Source organism: Talpa occidentalis, unplaced genomic scaffold (assembly GCF_014898055.3).
Source record: "Talpa occidentalis isolate TD23 unplaced genomic scaffold, MPIMG_talOcc4v2.1 talOcc4.9, whole genome shotgun sequence".
Taxonomy (NCBI): domain Eukaryota; kingdom Metazoa; phylum Chordata; class Mammalia; order Eulipotyphla; family Talpidae; genus Talpa; species Talpa occidentalis.
Window position 1 is genome coordinate 93,600,147 of NW_023605305.1, and position 27,315 is coordinate 93,627,461.

At 35.2% G+C, this 27,315-nt stretch overlaps 1 protein-coding gene across 5 annotated transcripts in view; it reads right to left on the reverse strand.

Annotated features, from left to right (window-relative positions):
• Positions 1 to 27,315, reverse strand: part of ZNF644 (zinc finger protein 644) — a 94,459-nt gene that overhangs the window by 37,680 nt on the left and 29,464 nt on the right. For 4 of the 5 annotated variants that reach the window (XM_037500460.2, XM_037500459.2, XM_037500467.1 and 1 more), the window contains one exon: positions 22,536 to 22,596. In XM_037500460.2, coding sequence (XP_037356357.1) covers positions 22,536 to 22,579 — 44 coding nt within the window. In that variant the 5' untranslated portion in view covers positions 22,580 to 22,596. Of the gene's footprint in view, positions 1 to 22,535; positions 22,597 to 25,116; positions 25,136 to 27,315 lie in introns of those variants that run through there. The other variant, XM_037500462.2, reaches the window with a different exon arrangement.

A 27,315-nucleotide genomic window follows, 5' to 3' on the forward strand; every position in this document is an offset into this window, starting at 1 on the left:
AACTGGTCCAACCACTATGGAAAGTTATGTGGAGGTTACTCAGACTAAAAAAATGGAGCTACCATAAGACCCAGCAATTCTACTCCTAGAAATCTACCCAAAGGACACAAAAACATTAACTCAAAAGTATACTTGTACCCCTATGTTTACTGCAGCACTATTTATAATAGGTAAGATATGGAAACAACCCAAATGACCAAAAATAGATGACTAGATCAAGAAGGTGTGGTATATATACACAATGGAATACTATTCAGCCATCAAAAATATAAACTCATGCCATTCACAGCAATGTGGATGGAGCTAGAAGGGATTATGCTCACTGAAATAAGTCAGAAGGAAAAAGAAAAATATTGGATGGTTTCACTTACAGGAGGAACACAGGGGGACCAAATAAGGAATCAGGGGGAAAAATAATAACCAAAAAAGAAAAACTGGCAGACATTCTGTGAGGGAGGGTCAGGGGGAGGGATCAAAAAAGGGGAGGGAAGAGCATGGGGGACTATGGCAATGGTGCATGAGTGAAATGGTGGTGGGAAATCTATGGGGACTACACCTTAGAGGAGAAAGCAAACATTGCACAAAAATGAACAATGATGTAAAACATACATAAATGAATTACATTAAATTAAAAAAATAGATACAATCAAATTAAACAACTAGGAAACTAACAAAACATCAAGCAATAGTTTTGGGAAGCATCAGAACTCTAACATGAGTAAATAAAAAGAAAACTAGACTAGATACATCAGAGTAAAACTGATAACAATGAAAGACAATTGAAAGTAGCCACAGAAAAAAAGGATATCTACAAAAAGACAATAGACTGAGAAAGACAAACAAATAGCTTCTTTCATCCAAAAACTAATCTGATGCTTTCAGCTAAATCATATTGTTCCCTTGTTGAACATAAAAATATATCACAGACTACTTTAGACAAGGTCATTTTTCTGACTACTAAACATCCCCTTCTCTAATTAAACGAGTTGATTACTGGCTTCTTTATTAACTACAAGTTTATTCCACCTTCAGTTCATCTTCCCTACAGATGAAATTTATTGTCAGTCTTGAGATGAATAAATACAATCTACAATATACCAAAATATGTGGAATGTACTAAAGGCAGAAGGAAATTTGTAGCTGTAAATACCTATAAAAAACAAGAAAGATTTTAAATCTCTACAGCAGCTGTTCCCAAAAGCATGACAACAACCCTAGGTTTCTTTAGGATTCTATTAGAATATTTTTAAAATCACAACAATTTTCATAGCATTACTATGATTTTATTTACCTGTTTCACTACTATTCTCTTCATTCTCTTGCAAGTGTACAATGGAGTTTAACAGTCAACAATAGATTTAAGCAATGCTATCCCAATAGATTTGTGTATGAAACCTAGCTGTCTTCCAATAAGCTAGACATTAAAGAGACTGGCTATATAAAGTAAAATAATGCTACTCGTCACACTGAATTTTGTTTTGTCAACTATATTTTCCTCAAAATTATGCTAACTTTTAATGGAATGCTTTTGTTCTCCCCCAAAATTACCTCACCTAAAATGTTAATTTTTTCCAAAGCTGAGAAACAAATGATACAACCAAATAAACAAAAGTTCTTTTAAAAACTGGAGAAAACAGGGTTTGAGACTCATTGACCCAAATACAGGAAAGAATAATGTCCATTCCTGAACAGGAAGATTCACAAAGATGTCCACTCTATTTATAATAAATATATTCAATTTTTATAAAACTGATAACGTGACTAAAAATTTACATGGAAGTACAGAGTCAAAAAGAACAAGAAGGGAAGAGAAGCCTTCTTAAATGTAAACTAATATAATGCCATGTATATTACCTGTGATACTGGTACAAGGGTAAATAAGTTAAACTAATGGGGAAAACAAAAACAGAGGCAAGAAAGACCCATATTATATATGGTCATGTGACTTAATGAAAAGGTGATAACAGAGAAGGGAAACAATCTTTTTGATAAATGATGCTGCATAAAATGTATGCACGTATGAAAAAGAAAAGGTGACCCCTACAATTCACATAATAAACAGAATCACTTTTATGTAGAAGGCAGATCTAAATGCATAATACACAACAGTCAGTTCTACGTAGAAAGAAAAATAATAATGTTTCTAGGACAGTGTCTCTAAACCTCATCCTCAGTGACAACTTTGGGTTAGGGAAATGTTTTATGCATTCTACAACAGGGTTCAGTAGCATCTCTTTTCAACCCACTAGATGTGAGGATTACTCCCACCCAGTTGTAAAAACTAAAAATGGCACCAAACATTGCTAAATATCCCACCCAGGAGATGGAAGATGTGACGTGAGGGAAGGATAATTGCCTGTAGTTGAGAATCACTATTTTAGAAGATAGCATAAGAGAATATCTTTATGTCTGTGGAGCAGGTAAAGACTTATAGGGAGTTTCATCAAGATGGCAGAAGAGTAAAGACATGGGGCTCCCAACTTCCCATAGAAACAATAAAATAACAGATAAAAACAACAGTCCCCGAAAAAGACCAGATGACTGGAGGATCAGCATTTCACAACAAAACAGAAAGTCAGAAAGGGTAAGAATAACTGTAACATAATTTCATTTAGAATGCCAGCTGAATACCACTATGTAAAAGAGGGAAAAGATGACTACTGCCAGCCTTTTTGTGGTGAGAGAATAGCTCAAGCCATACTGTCCCCACCCCCAGTACCTGGAGACATTGAAGAGGGCAGTGCATACAACCAAGTGTGGAAAACTGATGGCTGTTCCTCCAGAGAACAATTGGAAACTGAGAAGAGATATGAGGCAAAGCCTACAATGCAGATAAGACACCAGCAAGGATGAACATTGAGACTAGAAATCAACTAAGGAACCAGGGATGGATAGTGAAACACCCCATCCACCCCTGCTATTAGGGACACCTGAACCATCAGAGTCCTTACAACTACTAGCACAGCACTTGTCCAAGGTGGGGAATGTCACCTTGAGCCTACAACTACTGAGAAAAGGCAACCAGAGTTTAAGACTACAGTAAGCCCTGATAGTGGAAATTGTTGGGAGTGGAATAAGGTCCACCTGTGGCTTCCTTATATGAGAGGCTCCTGCCTACAACTGGCCTCTGTGTTATACACAATACCTGTTCCACCCATACCTGGGGCCACAGCTGGAATTATATTCATCTATGATGCTTACTTCCTCTGGTAGGAGTGTAAAACACCCAGGTTCCTGGTAACATTTTAGGAGAAAGCTCTGTTCCTTGAAGTTTCTGGGAACATGTTATAGCAGGTTCACTTCTGGGGACGCACATACCACAGAGAGAATTGAGAGAGGTCTGCAAGGAAAAAATCTATATGATTGGGGCCCACAGATCTTTAAGACATCTGACCCTCATCCACTTGTCACTGATACCGGGACTGAGGGATGTTCATAGCCCAAACATGGAGTTCTCAGGTCACTCTACTCCTGCATGAACTTCTGGGGAAAAATGTAGGTTCAACAACCTGCCAATATATGCTGGACAACAGGTGAGGGGGCAGTGTTAACCTGAGGTTCCAAATGAGGACCTGGCCTAGAAAGGATCAACAACACATAGTCATGAAACTCCTAAGAGTTTCAAAATAAAGAACACTGAAGTTGGCCAGGGGAGAAAAGTATGTAACCTATAAAGGTTCCCTGCCTGATTTACCTCTGATTTCTCTGAGGAAACCTCACAAGGAGAGAAAGGAATGATGTATTCAAAATGCTTAAAAAATTAAAAACATTCAGCCAAGAATACAATATCCTGCAACTCTCCTTCAGAAGGGAGAATTAAAGGTCTTCTGACAAAAAGCTGAAGGGTTTGCAAAAACCAAACCTCCACTACAAGAAATGTTGAAAAGAGCTCTTGCATCTAATTTGAACAGAACATCCACAAAAAGTTGAACAATGAAATAGACAGAACCAGAAAACTAAGGACAATATGGCAGTAGCAAATCCTCCTTTATCAACAATAACCCTAAATGTTAATGCACACAACTCACCAATTAAAGGAACAGAATGGCTGGCTGGATCAGAAAAATAAACTTTCTGCTGTCCCCAGGGAACCCATCTGAGTTCTAAAGACAAACAGACTCAAAGGTTGAAAAATAATCCTACAAGCAAATGGCAAAGACAGGCAGGGACAGTCATATTTATACTACACCATACTATATCAGACTTCCAGTTAAAAAAAATTAACTACAGACAGGGATGGACATTTTATAATGATTATAATGAGGGAACAATACATGAGGTCTTAAAACACTCATCAATATATCTGCACCAAACAAAGGAACACTGAAATACTTAAGGGAACTATTATCAAACCTGAAAACAGACACTGACAGCAACAATAATGGCAGAGGACTTCAACATCCCACTTTCATCAACAGAGAGATCAACCAAGCAGAAAGTAAACACATGGGCTAAACATACATTCACAGAGCAGCTGAGAACACAATCTTTTCCAATTCATGTGGAATATTATGCAGGAGAGAACACATGTTTGGTCATAAACCAAGAGACAATCAATTCATGAACTCTGAGATTATATCAAGTATTTTATCTGATCATAACAGCAACAAACTAAAAATGAACACAAAAAGTGGGGGGCCAAAGGGGCATGTAAAACTACTGACCACTGAATTATGAGGAAATCAAAGAAATTTTAAAACACCGGGAGAAAAATGAATATGAAGATACTACCAGAACCTATGGGAAACAGCAAAAGCAGTACTAAGATGGAAGTATGTTACACCATAGGACCACATCAAGAAATGAGAAAGAGCAAAAGTAAAATTCACCACATCAACAAAAGGAAATATAAAAACACATGAACATATCAACAGATGCAGAAAAAAATCACCTGATGAGATTCAACATCCAGTTATGATAAAAAAAAAAAAAACTCTCAGAAAATGGTAACAGAAAGAATATATCAACCAAACAAAGGCCATATGTCAAAATCACAGCTGGCATCAAACTCAATGGTGAGAAACTGAAAGCTTTTCCTCTAAGGACAGGAACAAACAAGGATTCCACTTTCACCACTACTATTCAGTACAGTATTAGAAGTCCTATCTAGAGCTGTTTAGCAAAAGAAAGTTTTAAATGGAATCCAAATTGTGAAACAAGTAAAATCAGTATTTGCAGACGTACCCTAAGTACTCCACTAAAAATTTATTAGAAATAAAAAAATCAGTACAGTAAGCGATGGGCTGCAAAACCAATATGTAAAAATCAGTTGTGCTCCTATATATGCAAACAATGAACTACAAGAAAAATAAGTTGAAAAAACCATCCCATTTACAGTCTCTCATCAAAAAGAACTAAATACCTAGGAATGAACTTAACAAAGAAATGAAGGCCCTGTAGATGAACAGCTTCTAGAACACAAACTAGAATATAATTAGAAGAAATAAAAGACACAGAGAAATGGAAAGATGTATCCTGGTCTTAAGATTGGGAGAATTTTTTTTTTTACGCTGATATGAAACATCAGCGTAAAAAAAAAATAATAATAACAGTATAAAACACAACAAGCAAAAACAGACAATTATAAATCAGAGACATCCTGCAGGGGAGGAGGAGGGAGAGGGACCAGAGGGAGGGAGGAACACAGGGGACTGTGGTGATGGTGCACAGGTGCCTTGGGGAAGGAAATTCTATGGGGACTCAACCTGAGGGTGTGGGGGAGCAAATATTGTTTAAAAAATAAAAATTAAAAAAAAAAGATTGGAAGAATTAACATTATTAAAATAGTCATCTTGCTCAAGCATTACAAACATTCAGAGTACTCCCTATCAAAGTTTCAATGGCATTCTTCAAAGAAATAGACCTAAAGACACCAAATAACCAAAACAATCTTAACCAAAAAGAAAAAGAAGTATTATACTTCTGGAAATAATAATAATGAAAGTATGGTATTGGAATAAAAATATACACAAACCAATATAATAAAATTGAAAGCTAAGAAATTAATCCACATTTATATGAATAGTTAATATACAACAGAGTCGAGTATACACTGAAGAAAGGTGTATACATACCAGGTGTATACAGGTGAAGAAAGGTGAATACCACAAACAGTGTTAGGAGAACTGGAGAGCAACTTCCAAAAGAATGAAATTAGACTATTCCGTCACACCATATGGAAAAATTAACTCAAAAAGGACTGAAAACTTGGATATATACTACATAGAACAACTTCCAGGCAAAACACGCCATGGCATGACTTTAGTAATATGTTTGGGACACAATTCCAACAGCAAGGGAAACAAAAGCAGAAATAAACAAATGTGACTGTATCGAACTAAAAAGCTTCTGCACAGTAAGAGAAACTAACATTAAATAAAAATATACTCACCACGTAGGAAAAAAATGGGCACATCTTACCTCTACTAAGGGGTTGATATGCAAGACCTAGAAAGAACTCAAACAAATCAACAAAAACAAATAACCCTTAAAAAAAAAAAAAAAAGGGCAGAAGAGCTAAACAGACACTTCTCCAAGAAAGATGGGGCATGAAAGGAGGCTCAGCTCACTTATGATTAGGGAAATGGAAGTCAAAACCACAATGAGATACTACCTACACCTGTGAGAGTGGTCCATATCAAAAAGTCCAGTTATTGGTGAAGATGTGAAAATAAAAGGAATGCTTCTACACGTTGGTGGGAATGCAGACTGGTCCAGTCGTCATATATATAAGACAGTATGGCGATTTCTCAAAATGATAAAAATAAATCTCTCATAGGATCCAGGAATCCCACACCTAGCTATCTACCTGACAAATGAAAACAGACGAATCTGAAGATATATATATATATATTGCACTTCTATGCTCATTTCAGCAAACCATTTTGGAAAACACTATCAATTGTCCTAAAAATAGAGCTACCATGTGATCAAGTAATGCCCCATGCAGGTTTCTATCCCCAAAATATGAAATTATTAACTCCAATTGCATCATTATTTATAATAGCCTAGATGCAAACAACCTAAACATCCCTTGATAGAATGGAGAAAGATGTAGTGTGTATACACACACACACAAATAGTATTCAGTTGAAAAAAATGAATTTTGCCATTTTCAGCAAAATAGAAAAATTCCAGGGAATTATGTTAAGTGAAATATGTCAAAAGAAGACAAATATTGGATGATTTCACCTACATGTGCAATGTAAGGGAACAATGCAGGTGAATGGACAAAGACAAAATAAACCAGTGACCATTGTGGTTACCAGAGGGAAAGACAGTGGAGGATGGTAGTAAGGGGGGGAGTGTAAAGGATGGTAGAGTGTATTATATTATTACATTTATTAATAATAATTTAAAAAGGGCACAAGACATTGATTATAAAGGTGAACAATAATAAATTGGAAGGGGGATTGGGGTCAAAATAAGGGGGTTGCAATTGTATGGGGAATATAAAAATAAAATTTAAAATAATAATAATTAATTGGACTACATTAAAATTGAGATCTTCCTTTCATCAAAAGAAAATATTAAAAGGGTGAAAATCAAGCCAAAGTGGGACATAGTTTTCTAACAAATGGCTTATATGTAAAACATATAAAATCTATTAAAAACAAAAGGGAAAGGATAGAAACTCCAATAAGAACTCAAAGAGTTTACATCCATAAACAATGTCAGTCTTATAAATCAGTAAGAAGAAAAGCTCAATAGTAATAATTAAGGAAAAACGTGAGAGAAGAGAATTAAAAGAAAAAGCACTCAAACTTATCTGGAATCAGGAAAATGCAATAACCAGAAGGGCTAATATTAAAAAGGCTATGGAAACCCTCACAACCAAATGATGAGACAGGTACAACCACTTAAAACAATTCTGATGACAGCTTCTAAATTTGAACATATATACACCTATAACTCGGTTATCATAACCCTGGTACATATGGGTGCTTCTGTGGATAAATGTACACATGTACCAAGATCTATGTACCAGAATGTTCATGACAGCATTACTCAAGCCAAAGGTCAACAGTGAAAAAACAGGGATTAGGTGAGCTACAGCTACTTCTCCCAAATATTTTGAATGTCAAGCAAAATAAGCAGAGACAGAATAGTACTACTATATAATTCTACCTACATCCAAAAGCTGGTTTAAAGTAAAAAGCTATATTCTTTGAAGCTAGGTTTAAGGAAACAGGAATCCAAAGAATAGTAAAAGTGTAGGAAAGGAAATTAAGGTAGCTCTGGGTTACTGGCTGGATTTCTATTTCTTAATTATAGTCGTCATGGGGTATTTACTTTGTAGTGATTTACTAAGCTGTATATTTATACTTTGTGCCCTTCCTACATTCCAATTTTAAAAACAACACAGAGCACTCTATCTTTTAATATGCTATATAGACAACCTAAAAAAAAATACAAATACTTCAATCATTATATTAAATATCAACTGTTTAGAAGTAAACAATAACTTTCCACATCTTATACTTCAGGATCCTTTGTCTAATTGAATAAGGCAAATAAAATATCTTAAAAAGAACTGCCTTAGTTTTCAATATGCTGTAAGAGGAGATAATTAAATATATTTAACTTCTGTTTTCTGAGATTTCATTTCCTTTGATCACATAAAAATATTGTAGTATCATAAGACAAAATAAAAAATATAAGATGTTTGTTTCTAATATTAAAGTTTACTTTGCTGACATTTAGACACAAGAGGACCAAAGTAGAATATAAATGATGCTTGAAATAAAGATTTCAATCAAGAATGTGTGCGTTTCCCTCTCCATCAAACTTAAGTCCTGCTTTATATTTTCATATCCCATATGGCAATTTAATAAAACTCAATTATTATTTTATTTACAAAACAAGAATCAAACATTTATAAAATTAAGTTGCTTAATATCAAATAGATCCCCTCTGGATTTAATCATTGATGCAGAACAGCCTACAGTTAACAGTAAAGAATCTCATTCACTACGAAGCCAAGCAGTGCCACCAAGTGGTAGCAAATTCTTTTTTTCCAAAATACTACTCTAACGGAATAAAAAAAAGTTGTACTGGAATATAACACTGGCATGGAAAAAGCAATATTGTGATAAATTTTAGTAAATAAGATTGAGAAATATCTTGGTACAAAAGTTTGAAAACAAAAAAGCAGTCAATCTTTTCGGGAAAAGTTGTATTACTGTGATCAGAGTTAGGAATCTAAGTTCAATTTTTCTGACAACAAGGAAAAATAAATATAATGCTGGAGGGCCTCCCCGGTGGCGCAGCGGTTGAGCACTGGGTTGCGAAGCTGCCCGCAGCCTATGCGGCGCTGGTTCGATCCCCAGCTGCTCCCCGGCCACCGGAGGAGGGTCCCACATGGCGCGCAGACCTCTCCTGCTGCCCGCTGCTCCCCTCAGCAGTGTACTTCGGTCCTTCTGCCTGCTCTGCTCCCCGCTCTGACTCTGGTGAATTCTCTCACCCTCCCGCGCTTCTGACTGTACCCAGTGCATGTATAAACAAAACAAACAAACAAACAAACAAACAAATAAATAAATAAACATGCCTCTATTAAAAAATATATATATATAATGCTGGAGTGTTTCTTTTTTTTATTGTTTGTTAAAATTTCATATTTTCTTTAAAGTCTTAAATTGTTTTAGAAATTAATGAAAGACACACAGCAGAAGACCTGGAACGTTTTTATAACCACCTGTCCTGTTAAGAGTAAAGGAGCAAACTTTTTGCATATTAGTTTGCTAGGAGTAATGGAACAAAGTACTACAGAATGGCAAGTTAAATACAGAACTTGACTGTCTCACAGATTATTATGCTGGTTTGTGTCCCTCTATCTCCCCTTTTTATAAGGACACCCACCAGGCTGAGTTGGTGAATATGTGACTCCAGAAATGTTAAGCTCACTCAGAGAAGGTATAGAAAGCTCTGGACCCCTTCCCCCATACCTCACCTTAAAGTTCTGAAAGAGGGCCTCCCTGGTGGCACAAGGGGTTAAGACACAACTTTCGGGGGCCTCCCTGGTGGCGCAGGTGGTTAAGTGCCGCACTGTGAAGCTGTCCGCAGCCTCTGCAGCGCGGGTTCAATCCTGGTCAGCCAGTGAGAATCCCATATGGCGAAGCAGACCTTTCCTGTCTCACCCACTGCTCCCCTCAGCAGTGTATTTCGTCAGTCTGCCTGTTCTGCTCCCCGCTCTGTCTCTGGTGAATCCTCTTACCCTTCTGCGCATCTGGACTGTACCCTGGTTCTTGTATAAATAAATAAATCTTTAAAAAGAAAAAAAAAAGACACAACCTATGAAGCTATCTACAGCCACTGCAGCACAAGTTCGATCCCTGCCCAGGGAGATACCCACATGGCACAGCAGACCTCTCCTGACTAGCCCACTGCTCCCCTCAGCAGTGTATTTCAGTCAATCCACCTGTTCTGCTCCCCATTCTGTCTCTGGTGAATCCTCTCATCCTGACACCTCTGGCTTGTACCCCAGTTCTTGTATGCATAAATAAATGAATTATTTTAAAAAAAAAGTTTCCAAAAGGAAAAAAGCAGACTAGTCAATTCCTTATTAACATAGATGTAAAAATCCTCAGCAAAAAACTAGAAAAATAAATCCAGAGCCTGGTAAAATTACTATATACCGTGACCAACTAGACTTTGTCTCAGAAAGTCAAGAGTTGTTCCATACATGAAAATCAAGTAATGTAATACCCCATTATTGATAGAATGAAGAGCAAAAAGCAACTGGAGCATCTCAATAAATTCAGAAAATGCACCTGACAAAATTCCATACCCTTTCATTATTAAAAACACTCATTAAAATATGAACAGAAAGTTCCTCAACCCAATAAAGAGCATGAATGAAAAAAAAACACAGCTAACATACCAGATGGTAAAGGACTAAAAGAATTCTCCCTAAGATCAGGAGCAAGACAAAGATGTCTGCTCTCACTGCTTCTATCCAAGAATGTAGTCAAGAAAAAGAGATGAAGAAAAATAAAGAATCCAGATCAGGAAGAAGTAAACTCTATCTGTAGTTGACACGATCTTATATACAGAAAACACTAAATAATCTATACCACAGGAAGCATTAGACTTAGTAAAAAAAAGTTTGGCAAAATTACAGGATACAACATCACTGTGGAAAAAATCAGTTGCAATGAAAAAATCTGAAAATGAAATTTACCATGGACTCAAATGTAAATGTAATAATCCATACAACTTTTTTAAAAAAAATAAATAAGGAGGGCCTCCCTGGCGGTGCAGGCAGTTGAGCACCACACTGTGAAGCTGTCTGCAGCCTCTGCAGCACAGGTTGGATGCCGGCCGGCCGGTGAGTATCCCACATGGCACAGCAGACCTCTCCTATCTCGCCTGCTGCTCCCCTTGGCAGAGTATTTCATCAGTCTGCCTGTTCTGTTCTCCAACCTGTCTCTAGTGAATCCTCTCACCCTCCCGTGCATCTGGCCTGTACCCTGTTTCTTGTATAAATAAATGAATCTTTGAAATAAATAAATAGGGAAAAATAGTCATCATCTAGGATAAAGAGTTCATAGATTTCACAATAAAAGTACAATTCACAACTTGATAGGAAAACTTGATAAATGAAATCTCATCAAAATTTAATTTTTCTCCTCTGCAAAAGACCCTGTTAAGTGGATTAAAACATGAGGCCAGATTGGAACGAAAGTATTTAAAATTCCATATCTGACAAAGAACTAGTACCCAGAATCTAATATTCGAGACTCAATAGCAAAAAAACAAATAATCTAATTAGAATACAGCAAAAGTCAGATAGAAAACATTTCACCTGAGATAAAAATGCAAAAAAGCACACAAAAAAGAGGTTGAGCCCCATTAGCCATAAAGGAAATGCAAATTAAAATACACAGTAAAATACCATTATATATTTTTCCGAAGGCTGATGTTTTTAAAAAAAAAAAGTGACACCACCCTCAATGCTAGTTAGGATATGGAAAAACTATCACCTATATACTGCTGGGAAACAATATGGTTATTTCTGATAATACTAAACATGTGACTAGTTACAACAACTGCACTATTGGACATTTATTCTAGAACAAACACTGATGTTTAAACAAAAACCCACATATAAAGTTCACATCAGTTTTATTCCTAAGAGCCCCACAGATGTCCTTCAATGGGTGAACAGTTAAACTGCAGTGCACTGACACCATGGAATACTACTTAAAACAGAATGAACTAACCAATATATACAACAGCTTGGATGAATCCTGAGTTAACTGTACTGACTGAAAAAAGCCAATACCAAATAGTTATATATGACATATTTCAACTATGGACCATGTTTGAAATGACAAAATTAAGAAATGGCAAGAGATTATTGCTTACAAAAGATTAGGATTATGGGAAGGGAAGTGAGCTGGCTATAAAAAGGGATCACTAGGTATTCTTATGAGGGAACTGTTCAATAACTTGACAGTATCAATGTCAATATCTGGGTAATGTCACAGTTCAGAAAGATGTTACCATAAGCTAAAGAGTACAAGGAATCCCTGTGTTCTTATAACAGCTAGTGAAACTATAATTGCATTAGAATAAAAGGTTCAATTTTAAAAAACAAAGAAGGCATTACTGAAAGTGAAGTTTTAACATGAAATATGGTTACGTAATAATAAAACTGTCAATATTACATTTCCTGATTTTAATAACTGCACAGTTATATCAGACAAGTTTTATTCTTAGGAAACAGACACTGAAATATTTACACATAAATGGACATGATATCTCTAAGTTACTCTCAAGTCATTCAGTAGAAAAATGACAAGTATATGTAGACAGCATAAATGTAAAGTGAATACAAATAAAGCAAATGTGGCAAAAGGTGAACAACTGAACAATCTGGATAGAAGTATGGAGAATTCTTTTAATTAAAAGTTATAATTCTTATAACTTTTGTGTGTCTTATAACTTATAAAAGTCTTACAACTTTTTTTTTCTTTTAATTAGTGGAGGCCCAGTAATATGTCTAAAGTTGCTCCAAAATAATTTGAGGGTGAAATAAATTATAAGTCTTAATAAGAGGATACTATCAATTTGATTATAGCATTTGTATATGATTTCTCCTTTTCACAGTTAAAATATTTAACACTTTTGACACAAGGCAGCATTACAGTATTTAAAAGTACAGATGCTGAAACTAGATTGATTCAAATCCTAGTTCTTCTACTGCTAAATCAATTAAATTCATTCTATCACTGTTTCCTTTTCTGAAAATTGAGAATTCAATTAATACTTATGAAGTACTTAAAACAATACCTGGCATACAGCAAGTATTATATAAATGTTACACAAAATAAATTTGGACTTATGGTTTTTGTTTTTAATCAATCAGATAAAAAATTCTGTTAGGTATAAAGACAGAGCTTATTCACAGTACATAAGCTTTGTTTCAAAAATAAACTTAGGGTTATCATAATTTCAGTTTTTAATTAGTCAGAAAAATCTGAAAGCCTGTATAGGATGCTATTTAGTGTCTTAGTAACTTGTTATGCTTTTCAAGTCATTCAATCAATAGGTGGTTCAGTGTGGAATCACTGCAAAGAAAGTGATTTTCTAGGAACTACAGCACCTCAAGAGAGGCAAGATCTGAGCTGAACTTTCTTGGTTTAGTTAAATTTCAAGCATATAGATAAATCAAGAACGAAACTGGTGGGAAAGCTATCAATAAAGGTAAAGGAGAAATACATACTATAATGACAAAGTAAAAGCAAAATGACCCCCTGACTAAACCTTTAAGACAGAAAATAAACAATGTAAATATTTGGAGGGATTTTGCTCTTGATACAAGAGACTGGCACTAGCAAGAACAGAATATGAAATTAGACATAATGTCAGAATATACAAATGAAAATGTCAAAATTGATTATTAGAAGTCACTTTTCAATAATGTCATTGTAAATATCTGATCAGTATGTGAACTATACATGCTCACTGAAAGGTTAAGTATATAAATGGAAGGCAATACAAATATGAATAAAATATAAAATAAGATAATTTAAGGAGGGAGAATAGTACCCAAATAAAAGTACAATCTTCTAAGTTAGAACTAACTTGCCTACCATTGTTTTCATTTAACTAAAAATAAAAAAATTAATTAGCTATTAAACAGTATATGTAAATACTATTTAATATACTTATATTTAACATAAATACTATTATCCAACAAATATTTATTGAGTACCTGTATGTCAAGAACTGCTCTGTATAGTGATAAATAATGGTGAACAAAGGTAGAAAAAGGCCCTACTCTCACAGATACATTTTATTCTAATGATTTGCTGAATCACGATTAACTGAGAAACAGGAACATTTTAACCTAAAGTTCATTACTCAGGCTGGAAAATGTCTGCATTATCAAAATTCATATTCAGCTACTATGTATTAGACATTATTAATGGAAACCCATGATTTAGCACATTTAATACATCCTTATTCAAGTGTCTTTGGTAAGACTCATGTCATCAGGAGCATGTATGTATGCTTAATTATGGTATTAAATCTTGTTTAATTAATACTAAGCAAAGGCCAGAATCTCTAATAAAAATACAGCTCGTAAATCTATAGAGAGCAAGTCACTTCAACAATCTTCAGGTCAAATGAAGTTTTAATATATAAAAAATGTAAATGTATCCTATAGAAATACCAGAACAAAAACAATTACAAGATGTTATGGAAATTTAATGCTGATGATCTTAGATCTCTTTCTTAAGTTACAGGGCTCTTGTAGCTAACCTGACGTTTCCACTCAAATGTCTTAAGCTACTTCTAACTCAAAACATTTATCTAAAACTAATCTCTTATTCTCTATAAATTTGCTTCTTCTCCAGTTCCGATCTATAATATAAAACTACTACTCAGACTAGAAACAAAGGTATCATTCTTAATTTTTTCCTTTACACCCCTACCCTCAATGCCACTACAACTAATCACCAAAATTAATTTATTTTATTGTCCAAATCTCCTTCAAATCGTTTAATCCCCACTACCACCATGCTATAAAGTCAGGCCAACATGCTCCCCTACTACCCTGTCATCCTGAATCTAATCTAGCTTCTCCAATCTCTGGTTTACATTTTAACAAGGGATCTTTTCTAAATCTGATCACATCACTTCCTCACATTTAAACTCCTTGAATGGTGTCTTACTGCTGTTAACCCAAACTACTTAAGATGGTTTAAAGACCTTCAATAAAATATCTCAAGTCTTACTCTCTGCCTTAGATCTTAAAATTAGTTATTTCCCCCATTTTCACATTTGGAGAACTTTATACACAAGACATACCACCTTTCTTTCAATTCCACCAATATTTCCTTTCTCTTACCTCTCACCTGTTCCACGTTATTTCTTCAACTAACAGTGCTTTCCTAACTTTTTATCTAGATAACACCAGTAGCTCCTCCAAGATTAAGTGTTACTTTTAGGAGGTCTTGCCGTATTTCCATTTAGTCATTCATGATAAATCTTTAAAGCCCTACTATGATTAAAGTACTGTCCTACGTGCTTATATATTAATAAATAGAACAGACACCATCTTTGCCATCCAGAACCAGACTATCACAACATTAATTGCACTTGAATGTAATTACATATTTAGTCACTGTCCCTTCGCATACTAGTAACTAGTATCAACCATGAACTAAAATGAATTTAACTACAATAATAAATCATAAAACACCAAATAAATAAGACATTAAACAAGTATTACTGAGCACCAATCATGCAGCAGGTGTTTAACCTAGGTAGAAGACCTTTAAAAGATTTCAAGTATCTGATTGAATGGTCATCCAAAAAAAGCAGTACAGAAGATCAGAGTTCATACGACTCAGATTCTGATTTTTCTTTGCAATTGTCTACCTCAAGCCAGTTTATTATTTACAAACCTCATACCTTCACATGTAATATATTATTAAAATTAACAATCAGTTTAGAGTCTTCTGTGGTAAAACTTTTTTCTTTTTTTTTTTTTTTAAAGATTTGTTTATTGATTGATTGATTGATTGATTTATACATACAAGCACTGGGTACAGTCAGAAGCACGGGAGGGCGAGAGAATTCACCAGAGCCAGAGCGGGGAGCAGAGCAGGCAGAAGGACTGAAGTACACTGCTGAGGGGAGCAGCGGGCGGCAGGAGAGGTCTGCGCGCCATGTGGGACCCTCCTCTGGTGGCCGGGGAGCAGCCGGGGATCGAACCGGCGCTGCAGAGGCTGTGGGCAGCTTCGCAAACCAGCGCTCAACCGCTGCGCCACCGGGGAGGCCCAGTAAAACTTTTTTCTTAATGGGTTCAGAATCAAACTTGTTTACAAAGTTTGAAAAACAAGACAGAAACATTTCAATGAATTCCAAGCTACAGTAAAATGTAAACTTTACTGTACTTAAAAAAATGCTAGTAACTTTAACAATACAAACATACAGTTAATTGAAACTGTTGCACGAAGTAACTTCTGGAAACCAGAATTAAGAACTTTAGTTCACACCCTCTCTATCCATATTTTCCCAAGATCATCATACAAAAGTCTACTCTTAAGGGAACTCTAAAGTCATCTACCTTCCATGAAGTCTTTCCTGATCTTTTCCTTCAAAATTCCCTACTTAGTCCTTCTATACACAACTGACAGTATTTTTTCATGATTTATAATTACTTATATGGCACTGAGAACCATAATTACCAATGCATACTTAACGTACAGTACAGTGCCTAGAATAAAAGATTTCAAAAAAGGTTTACTGAGGGCCTCCCCGGTGGCACGGTGGTTGAGTGCTGGGTTGCGAAGCTGCCCGCAGCCTCTGCGGTTCCGGTTTGATCCCCGGCTGCTCCCCGGCCACCAGAGGAGGGTCCCAAATGGCGCGCAGACCTCTCCTGTCCGCTGCTCCCCTCAGCAATGTACTTCGGTCCTTCTGCCTGCTCTGCTCCCTGTTCTGGCTCTGGTGAGTTCGCTCACCCTCCCGCGCTTCTGACTGTCCCCAGTGCATGTATAAATAAATAAATCTTTTTTAAAAAAAAAAGAAAAAACAAAAAAGGTTTACTGAATGTTTGTTTTATTTAGCACCTTTATTTATAGCTTAAATCTACCATAGAAGCCTAAACCACACCAACATCAAAATTCTTTGGTCTGGGCCTCCCAGGTGGCGCAGCGGTTGAGCGCTGCGTTGCGAAGCTGCCCACAGCCTCTGCTGTTCCGGTTCGATCCCCAGCTGCTCCGCGGCCACCAGAGGAGGGTCCCACACGGCACGCAGAACTCTCCTGCTGCCCGCTGCTCCCCTCAGCAGTGTGCTTCGGTCCTTCTGCCTGCTCTGCTCCCCGCTCTAGCTCTGGTGAATTCTCTCACCCTCCCGCGCTTCTGACTATACTCAGTGCTTGTATAAATAAATAAATAAATCTAAAAAAAAAAAAAATTCTTTGGTCTGACACAGCAGATTTGATTTCCTGTTCACATGTTGGAAGGATTTTTGCCACGTACACTTTAAATGTTAAGTTGAAAACCACTTTCAATTTTATATAGAAACTTCATAGTTAATATGTAGGTCTGGAAGAAGCTTTCTTTGGAAAACAGATTTACAGCTCAAAATAGTTCAATAAAGTCTGTTTAACCCTGGAAAATAAATTAAGCACATGAAACCATGGCTGAGTTTTAAGAAATGGAGACCACAAGAGTTACAAATATATCCAGGAGTAAAGTTACATATTGTACACAAAAAGAAGAAAACAAAAGAAGGCAATATTCTCGTTCTTAAGAATAAATCACAGGGCCTCCCTGGTAGGGCAAGGGGTTAAGACACAACCAATGAAGCTATCCACAGCCACTGCAGCACAAGTTCAATCTCCAGCCAGGGAGCTGCCCACATGGTACAGCAGACCTCTCCTGCCTTGCCCACTGTTCCCCTCAGCAGTGTATTTCAGTCAATCTGCCTGTTCTGCTCCCCACGCTGTCTCTGGTGAATCCTCTCACCCCCCCCCCACACACATACACACACACATACCTCTGGCCTGTACCCCAGTTCTTGTATGCATATTAAATCTTTAAAAAAAGAATAAATAAATCACAGCCCACTATAGTAATGTTAGGAATTTTTTCAGCAATTTTTCTTCTCATCTTCAATTCAGTAGTTTCTAGAATTAAAGAATTGGCGGGGGTTGGTAGAGTATTCATTGACTATAGAGCTGCATCTGAGATTAATGATTATAGCTTATCATACATGCTAAGGGCAGTAAGAAAATAACCACAAAGCAAAGTTTTCTTAATACTTGAGGTACGACAATCAATTCTGAACAGCATACTATTAATCTAGACTTACATAAATGAATACTTAGTAATGGTTTTAATTTTTTAATTACAGACTATGTTAACATTAGTTTGTAGCAAACTAAGAAGTTCATCATAAGAAACTACTTATTCTAAATACACAATATGAAGTGAAATATCTGGTTATGCAAAATTAACAACTGAATGCAATACCTAAAATACAGAGATGTATTAACTGATGGGGCTAACAACAATGGAGAAAATCTTTGCAAATGATATATTCTTCAATGGAATTAAGTTAAGATGAAGGTGACACTTCAAATCTTTGAGGAACCACACATTTAATTTTCACTGATGAAACTGGCAAAGATTAGAACACTAGTTAATATTTAGCCTAATGTAGAAAAATATTTTCTTGAAAATTGCTAGTAAGAATGGATAAGAATTTCACTGAAATTTTGAATATTTATCATATATACTTTGACCCAGCAATTCTATGTCAAATTCATAAGTTGTAGCAAACTCAATGCTACAAATTCATCCTACAGATACAGAAATCCCATACTCACACAGTCCCAATGACTTAGTAAAGAATATTTATTGCAGCATTACTTATACAAGCAAAACAAAAAGCCCCAAAGATGTATCCATCCCCAAAGATGGAATGCATATGAAAAAGGTCTAAGATATATTGACAAATGGAAAAAGGAGCAAAATACATACCAGTTATGTTTAGTAACATGGATTAACTGGTGGTTACGAGGAGAATTTTCTTTCTTAAACATTTCTGTACTATTTGTTCATATAGCTAAGCATATGTGACTTTGATTAAAATTTTTTTTGAAAATATTAAACATTCATTGGCAAAATACTTTTTAAAAAGGTCAAATGTACATTACAATCTCATCTAAAATGAAGAACAATAATTTTGTTCTTTTCGACATTGCAAATAGGGTAGGGTATTTGAAGTACTACTAATGAAATTAAAGCACAAAAAGGGTTAATTTGGAAATTAAGCTAATGTAAGACAAACGTTCATAAACAATTTCACATTCTTGAATTCAGGGATTCTGTAAAATGAAACAGCTTACAAGCAGATGACTATGTGAAATACTGAAGCACAAAAGGAAGAAGAGGAGTCTGAAATCATGGTATACCTATCAGCCTCCAAGAGAAAACTAGTTTAAAATCTTAGAAATGTGTAAGTCAAGCTTAAAATTTTCTGAATACTCAAATTTTACCTACAAGAAACAAAAACACAAACACACTTTGCATCCAGGATGAACAAAAAGAAACAATACTGTAAGAATCTATGCCGAAGAAAATCCTAGAAAGGAGCCAGAAGGAATAGCATGGGATGGGGTCAATGTCCAAACCTGTGTTCAACTTCCATGGCAGAAGTTGCAGAGAGGAAAAGCAACAAATTGATCCCATTGGGGAAGAACCTTTCCTTGCTTTGGACTTGCTAGAAGGCAAACAAGCTTCAGGCATAAAAATCCCCCAGGTAACTATGACAGTAAACCCATCTGGCCAAATGTCACATATGGAAGAAGAAAACAAGTGCAAAATGCTTTAAATTTTTTTAAGTTTCTTCCTTAGGAAAGTATACTGTTTATATTTATTACAGATCTGCAATGATAAAAATTTCAAAAATACTTTTCAGGAAGCAGCAAGTTTCCTAAACTACAGGAATAAAAATTGTTATTACAATTCTACTCTATGATTTAATTTCTTCCTCCACACCCACAGCTTTTTACCTTGAGGAAAATGAGGCAGTTTCTTTACTTCTTAAAGATACGACCAGTTTTCCATTCTGCTTGTATTTGTCTAACACACCTTTTAATTTTTTTTAATTAAAAAAATAACTAGTACAAACTTACACTTCACTTTTCCTAACATGGATTAATGCCTTCATTTAGAATGATAATCAAATTTACCAAAGACAGTCTTCCATCAGATGTGAACTAAGAATATTACTACTTGGGGAGAATGTTTTATTTCTCTTCCCAAAGTACCTATAGCATTGCAGCCTACAGATTGCCCCTACTGGCTTCTTCCTACAAACCCAGTAGCAACTGAAGCACCAGTGCCACCATCCCATTCCAGTCAATATTCTGAATCACGATTTGAGAAAACAAACAATCATTAAGTATCTACAGTACCGTGGCACTATGTTTCTAAGATAAATAAGACATGGTTAAGACATGGTGTCTACCTCAAAGAGCTCACAGTCCAGAAAATAAAAGTCACTACAGTATGGCCAGGTCTGCCTAAGAACAAAATGTTATTTGAGATAAGACTATTTCTAGAAATAAGCTAACAATCAGGAGAAAAGGACATTGGTAGTTGGGGGACGAGAGGTTGTGGAAGAATGACAACATATATATAGGGTTAAAACTAGGAATATGAAATGTCATACTGTGTTTATTCAGAAATTCTAAGCATTTTGGAATAGCTGGAATAAGATAACTGTATCCACATTATAGAGCTTTCATTTTATTATAGAGGTGGGAGGAAATGATGAAATTTGGCAAGCAAGGTCAGACTTGGGACAATCAAAAAAATAAAAGAATGCATAAAAAAGTGCAATAAATTCACACAATGGAATATTACTCAGCACTAAAAATTAATGAACTACTGATACAACATGGAAGAAAGGCAAATACAAAAGAGTATGTATTATATATTTCTATATACATAATGTTCAAGAACAAGCAAAACTATGCTAGGCTTATACAATTCGGAAAAGATAACTCACCTCAGGGGGGAAGGCTATTGGGTTTGGAAAGGGAGTAACACAAGGCATTTTCTGGGACAAAGAAAATGTTCTAAATCTTGATCTAGATGGTGGCTACACGTGTGAACAAGTATGTAAAAATTCATTCGACTTCACATTTTATCATATGTATATTATAATAATAAAAAGGTGAATCACACACCTTAATAAAAAAAAGAAAGAAAGAAAAAATGCATGTGATTGTGGTAGAATAAGGTCAGAATAAGTTAGACCAGTGTCATTTCATGAGCAGTATCTTATAGGAAATCAGAACACAGGTTCTAATGACACTATATTTTAAACTAGCAAAAAATATTCTTTAGACCTTAATGACAAAAATAAAAAGACTAGCTTCCTCTCTCCTCTGATGAAGATATATAAGCAAGTCTTCCTTACAATAAACACTACAAAAATACTCTTCCTAACGTACAATGCTATTAACCAAAAAAATAATATTTTCTATATAGCAGTACCTACCTTATAAGAGGTATTATTAAAGATTAATAAGGTATGAGAAGCAATTAACAAGAGAGTATAAGAAGTAATCTTCAAACTACCACTACTATAATTATATAATAAAATAAAAAGGAAACCAGCTTCAAATTAATCCTAAATCACTTATTGGGAATTCATTATTTAACTGCACATTACTCAACTACAGCATTTTTCAACATTGGGTTAAAAAAAAAAAAACACTGATATCAGCAAGTTTTTGACAACCAAACATCTGGTTAGATGAGAGAAATACCAAGTTAACTATAATTTTACCAAAGCTTTCCTTTTATTCCGTTTATATCTTGAAACCATGCTTATTTACTAATAATCAATGTACTTTTTAACATTTCAATAGTTTATAATATCAAAAATCACCTTTTTCACACATTACACCAAAAGTACACAATCATAATTCAATTTCCTGAAAGTGAATCTTAAAAATGTAAATAAAGTGAATCAGAATGCTGAGTTAAAATATTCTTTCCGTAGAGATACCTACCAGAAAAATATTAAAACTATCATTTTACAATTCTGAACCTTAGATTAACATAAAGAAGTCACAATTTGGCAAATCTAGCCAATTTGGGAAAATGCTTTTCTAACAAGAAATAAAGTAAAATTCACTAAAGACGACTCATGTATTAAAATGCGCTATAAGAATATTAAAGCAATGTAGCAAATTTCTTAGTAAACTGGTAACTGAGTGGCTGTACACCAAACATCAATTTGATTTTCAAACAAGTTTAACCATCACTGGAAACCGCATACTTACAGCAACTGTAACATACGAAGAAAATCATAGTCTCACAATTTGTTATCTATTTTTTTATTAGACCAAGTATATCAAAAAAATCAATTCTTCATTTCTCAAAAATTTTATTTAAAAAACTCACTGAATCTGGACATTAAGTTAGTTTTAAAAGATAAGAGTTTTGTATTATCCCTACTTTAATATGTAACTTTTAACAAAATCATTTTCTACTTACCTAGATTTTGTCTTATTAACATCTCGCTGCAAGAACAATCTCATTCGAAATTAAATCAAACCTGAAAGAATACATGTAAAGGCCATCATTTAGTTTTTGCTTCAGGTATATGTAAATACATCTATGATGCACTATTCTTTTCAAATTACAAACTGCAAATAAAATTATATTCTTGATATATCATCTATCCGAAAAAGTGTTCAAATAAAACATGATTATTTAACCCTTAGGAAATGATTGCTAAGTTCCATTTTTTAAAGGAACAATTAGTCTGCTCAAACAAAAAATTTCAAGTATTTCTCTTCAAAAATTTGTAGAGTAACTTGTTTTCATTAATTTTAATAGCACGGCAATAGCAATACTTAAAATCAGTATTTGTTACTAAAACTCACACTTCTATCAAGATCAATGTTTATCTTAACACTATTCTGTACATACCAAAAAATATACCAAAATGCTGAAAATAAATACGTATAAAAGAATATACTAATAGTAGCCATAATAATGGCTAATATTAATTATTTACTAAATGCCAGAGACCTCTAGTCTAGAGAATAGCATACATTGATACTCTTCTACTTCCTTAATTCAATCTTTAGTATGATGTGACCTCCATCCCAACACTTTCCTGAAATTTTACTTGTCAAAAGTCTATGTGCCACTAATTTATCTTCTTCTACAAATTCTGAAAACTCAGAATGCCCCACTCAGAGCTCTACACATCTCCATCCCCTACTTGAAAGCAGCTTATTACTCTTCTGAATTTTTTCTCAAAATGGAATTACTCTAACTAAACCTATTCACACCTAATTACTGTAACTGTTCTATTCCCAGACTATTATTTCAAATTCATCTTTTCCAGAACTATCTAAGTAATCATTCCGCAGTTAAAATCCTGAAGATGTCCTATCCATATCCTCCAATAATCCTCATCAATCTCAGCCTTATCTATCCCCAATTTTTACTGCTCCATTCACTCTATGTCCCACCATTCCAAACCATTTCATCTCCAGCAGCAGCCCCCAAGCCCTCTCAGCTTTCATGCCTTTCTACATGGTGAATTAATGTACCTTCTTCTAGCTCTAACTCTGGTAATACCTTTTTAGCAGTTTTTCAATATTCAGCTCAGTCTCCCTCACAGATCTTTCTTTAATTTATTCATTTACATACAGCTGTGTTTTTCAATTGCTATAGCAACTATTAATAGTTCCTTATCAACTATATCTATCTAACCCATTCTAAACAACAGAGCGGACACAGAGAGGACAAGAATTCATTTACCTCATTTTGGCACTTTCAGTGCATGGTATACAGCAAAAAATATAATCACGTAGACTAAATGAAATAATAGAAATTTTGTGCTGTATCTCAAATTTTATATAGGGATACTAAAGACAAACAAAATTCAGCCTAAGGAGTTTAATTCACATTTTCAATGACTAGAGGAAAAAAACCCTTATCATTTCTCAAGCCAGTCACATTACTTCATGAAATAACTATATCTAAATAAAAACAAAAGTGACAAAAATTATCCTAGAGCAATCTTTTGATGAGTGGATTAATTTCACTGATTATCCATATCAAGATTTTGGTACTAAACGTTTATATCACTACAAAAAACAAAGTTTATAAACTATAAATCCTGATTAAAGTATTAGCCTTAGCAGAAAAGAGTTGGCAAGGAAGACAAATATAATTTTAATACTAACAATGTCAGTAAACTAGAAAAGTGATTCTCAAGCTTTAGTGTGAAGCAGCATCACCTGGAGTGCTTGTTTCCTGCATCCCTTCCCCTCTTTACTGCCAATTAGTGTAGCTTTCTCCAAATAAAATAATACTGTGATTATAAAAATAAAAAAAACAGGCAAAGGATTTGAATAAGCAAATATTCAAAAAAGAAAACAGGTCCAAGTAGGGTCTTCCTGGTGGCACAAGGGGTTAAGTCTCAGCACTATGACGCTATCCATAGCCACTGCAGCACTAGTTCCATCCCAGGCCAGGGAGCTAACCCACATGGCACAGCAGACCTCTCCTGTCTCTCCCACTGCTCCCCTCTGCAGTGTATTTCAGTCAATCCACCTGTTCTGCACCCTACTCTGTCTCTGGTGCACCTGTCTCCCACTGCACCTCTAGCCTACACTCCAGCTTTTATATGCATAAATAAATAGATCTTTAAAAAAAGAAAAAGTCCATGTATCTGAAAAGATGTTCAATATGGCCAATTGCAACAAAATGCAAATGAAAACCATAATGATATATAATTTCACACACACGAGGATGCTTAAAAACATGAAGAACAGAAAATAACAAGTGTTGACAAACAGGCGAGATCTGGAACCCTTTGAATCACTAGTAGAAATGTAAAATGGTGCAGCCATCATGTTATTATTTTGTGTTATTGTTCAAAAATTAAAAACAGGATTACTATATGATCCAGCAATCCCAGTTCTGGTCACATATCAAAAAGAATTCAAAGCGGGATTGCAAAGAGATACTTATACACTCATGCTTGTTGCAGCATAACTCACAATGGCAAACTCACAAATATGCCCAGCAAGATCAGAAAAAGTCAAATATATACCTATTATATGATTCAGCCATTCCATTCCTAGACAAAACCAAAGAAATGAAATCATTTGTTTATACCAAGAGGCACAAGAGTAAGACATGTTTACAATATCTTAAATAGTGATAATTTCACGGGTCCATGTAGACATCAAATCTGTTAAGTTTGTATACTTTAAGCATGTGGTTTCTTACATGTCAATTAGAAATCAACAATTAACATAAAAAGAACAGTGCCATTTATAATTCTTAAAAAGTAAAGGCAAAAATGAACAATCTTTTAACACTTAGAACTGGCAATTACCCTACAATTGGTAATCAAGGCATGAATAATGCTTCCACTCATCAGATACAGCCTATCAAACAATGCTAACAAGATAATCTCACTACTGACCAGATTGATGTATTTTATTTGTACTTGTCCCAACTTCTCTACCCAAACACAATTCCCACTGAAATATGAGGTTCAATCTAGAGCTAAACAAACATTAGAAAGCTTGTCAGACAAACAGCCCCAATTCTGTACCAGAATTATTCATGTATTTGGCAATGAAGCATGCAGATTTTCTACTCAAGAAGTAAAATCTTCTGGGCTTGACTATATATGGAAGACCAGTGGAATGCATAATAGCGTAAATCCAAAATTCGCCAGTTCTAAGCTAGGCCTCAAGAGACTGCATACTTCTGCTGCCTCTTAAAAAGCTGTCATTACCATGAGAATAAGTCCACTCTAATCTGCTGGGGAATGAAGAGTCTAGCCTGGATGTTCCACTGAGGGGCCATTCTACAGAACCCAGCGAAGAGAAGCAAAGTCATATTCCAACCTCCTGGTAAATGCAAACTCACAAATACCCAAATATCACTCTATCCAAAAGATACCATATTATATATGGCCCACGAAGGTGTTATTTCAGATTAACAATCTAGATGACCAAACTTCTGAAGGCAGTGGGGGAAAAAATGAAACATAAAAGTCTTGCTTCCTTTTATTAGCATTGATTATGAAACACTCTGTCACCGTTTGTCAATCTCAAAAATATATGAATTGAACAAAATGATTTTTGCAAGAAAGAACGTTACCAGTCAGTAATTTTTCATGAAATTTCATTGCTTGAGAAACTGATTGGATTCAGTCATACAATGAAAATTTTCAGGATACTCTAAAAACCTAGGAAACTGTTACAGAGCAATTTGCTATCCTGCCTAACATTGTTTATACTATTTGTTAATGGCACCTTTATTCCTTTTCAAAGAAGCACTTTTTTTTTAAAGATCTATTTATTTATGCAAACAAGAGCTGGGGTACAGGCCAGAGGTAGGGTTTGGGGAGGAGAGGATTCACGAGAGACAGTGGGATACAGAACAGGCAGACTGAAATACACTGCAGAGGGGTGCAGTGGGTGAGACAGGAGAGGTCTGCTGAGCCAAGTGGGCTGCTCCCCTGGCCGGCCCAGGGATCACACTCATGCTGCAGAGGCTGCAGAGGGGATTGCACTTGTGCTGCAGAGGCTGCGGATTGCTTCATAGTGCTGTGCTTAACCCTTTGCACCACCTGGGAGTCCCTCAAAGAAACACTTTTACTCAACTACTATAGTGGAATCAAGTCTAGATTTTGAAGCAAGGAATGAACAAGAAATATCCAGGTTGATCACAATACATTGTCTTCCTCACCATGGTATTTTGTTCATAAATGAAAAAGCACCATTTTCCAAAAGCATATGTTCAATATTTATGTCTCTAGGTCACATCTTGTAATTCTCACATATCAAACTTTTTCATTATTGTTATGGTGATGTTTGATGATCACCATACCCTTTGGTGATCATTCATATTTGAAGAAACTGTTGTAATTATTTTGGAGCACCACAAACTGTACTCATATAAGACAACAAACTTAATAAATGTTTGTGTTTTTCTAATAAAGATTGACATATGCCTATGTTCACAGCAGCGTTGTCCACAATCACCTAGTCACAGAACCAACCTAAGTGCCCTCAACAGAGGAATGGGTAAAGAAACTGTGGAATATATACTCAATGGAATACTACACAGCTGTTAAATAGATGAAACTGTCTTTTGGGTGACTTGTTAAATGAATTAAGTTTGAAAGTGAAAGATATTGCATGGTATCACTCATCTGTGACAAACAGCCAAAAAAAAAAAAAAGCCATACACAGGCAAAATACAACAGGAATAAATATTGGACTTAGTGAAA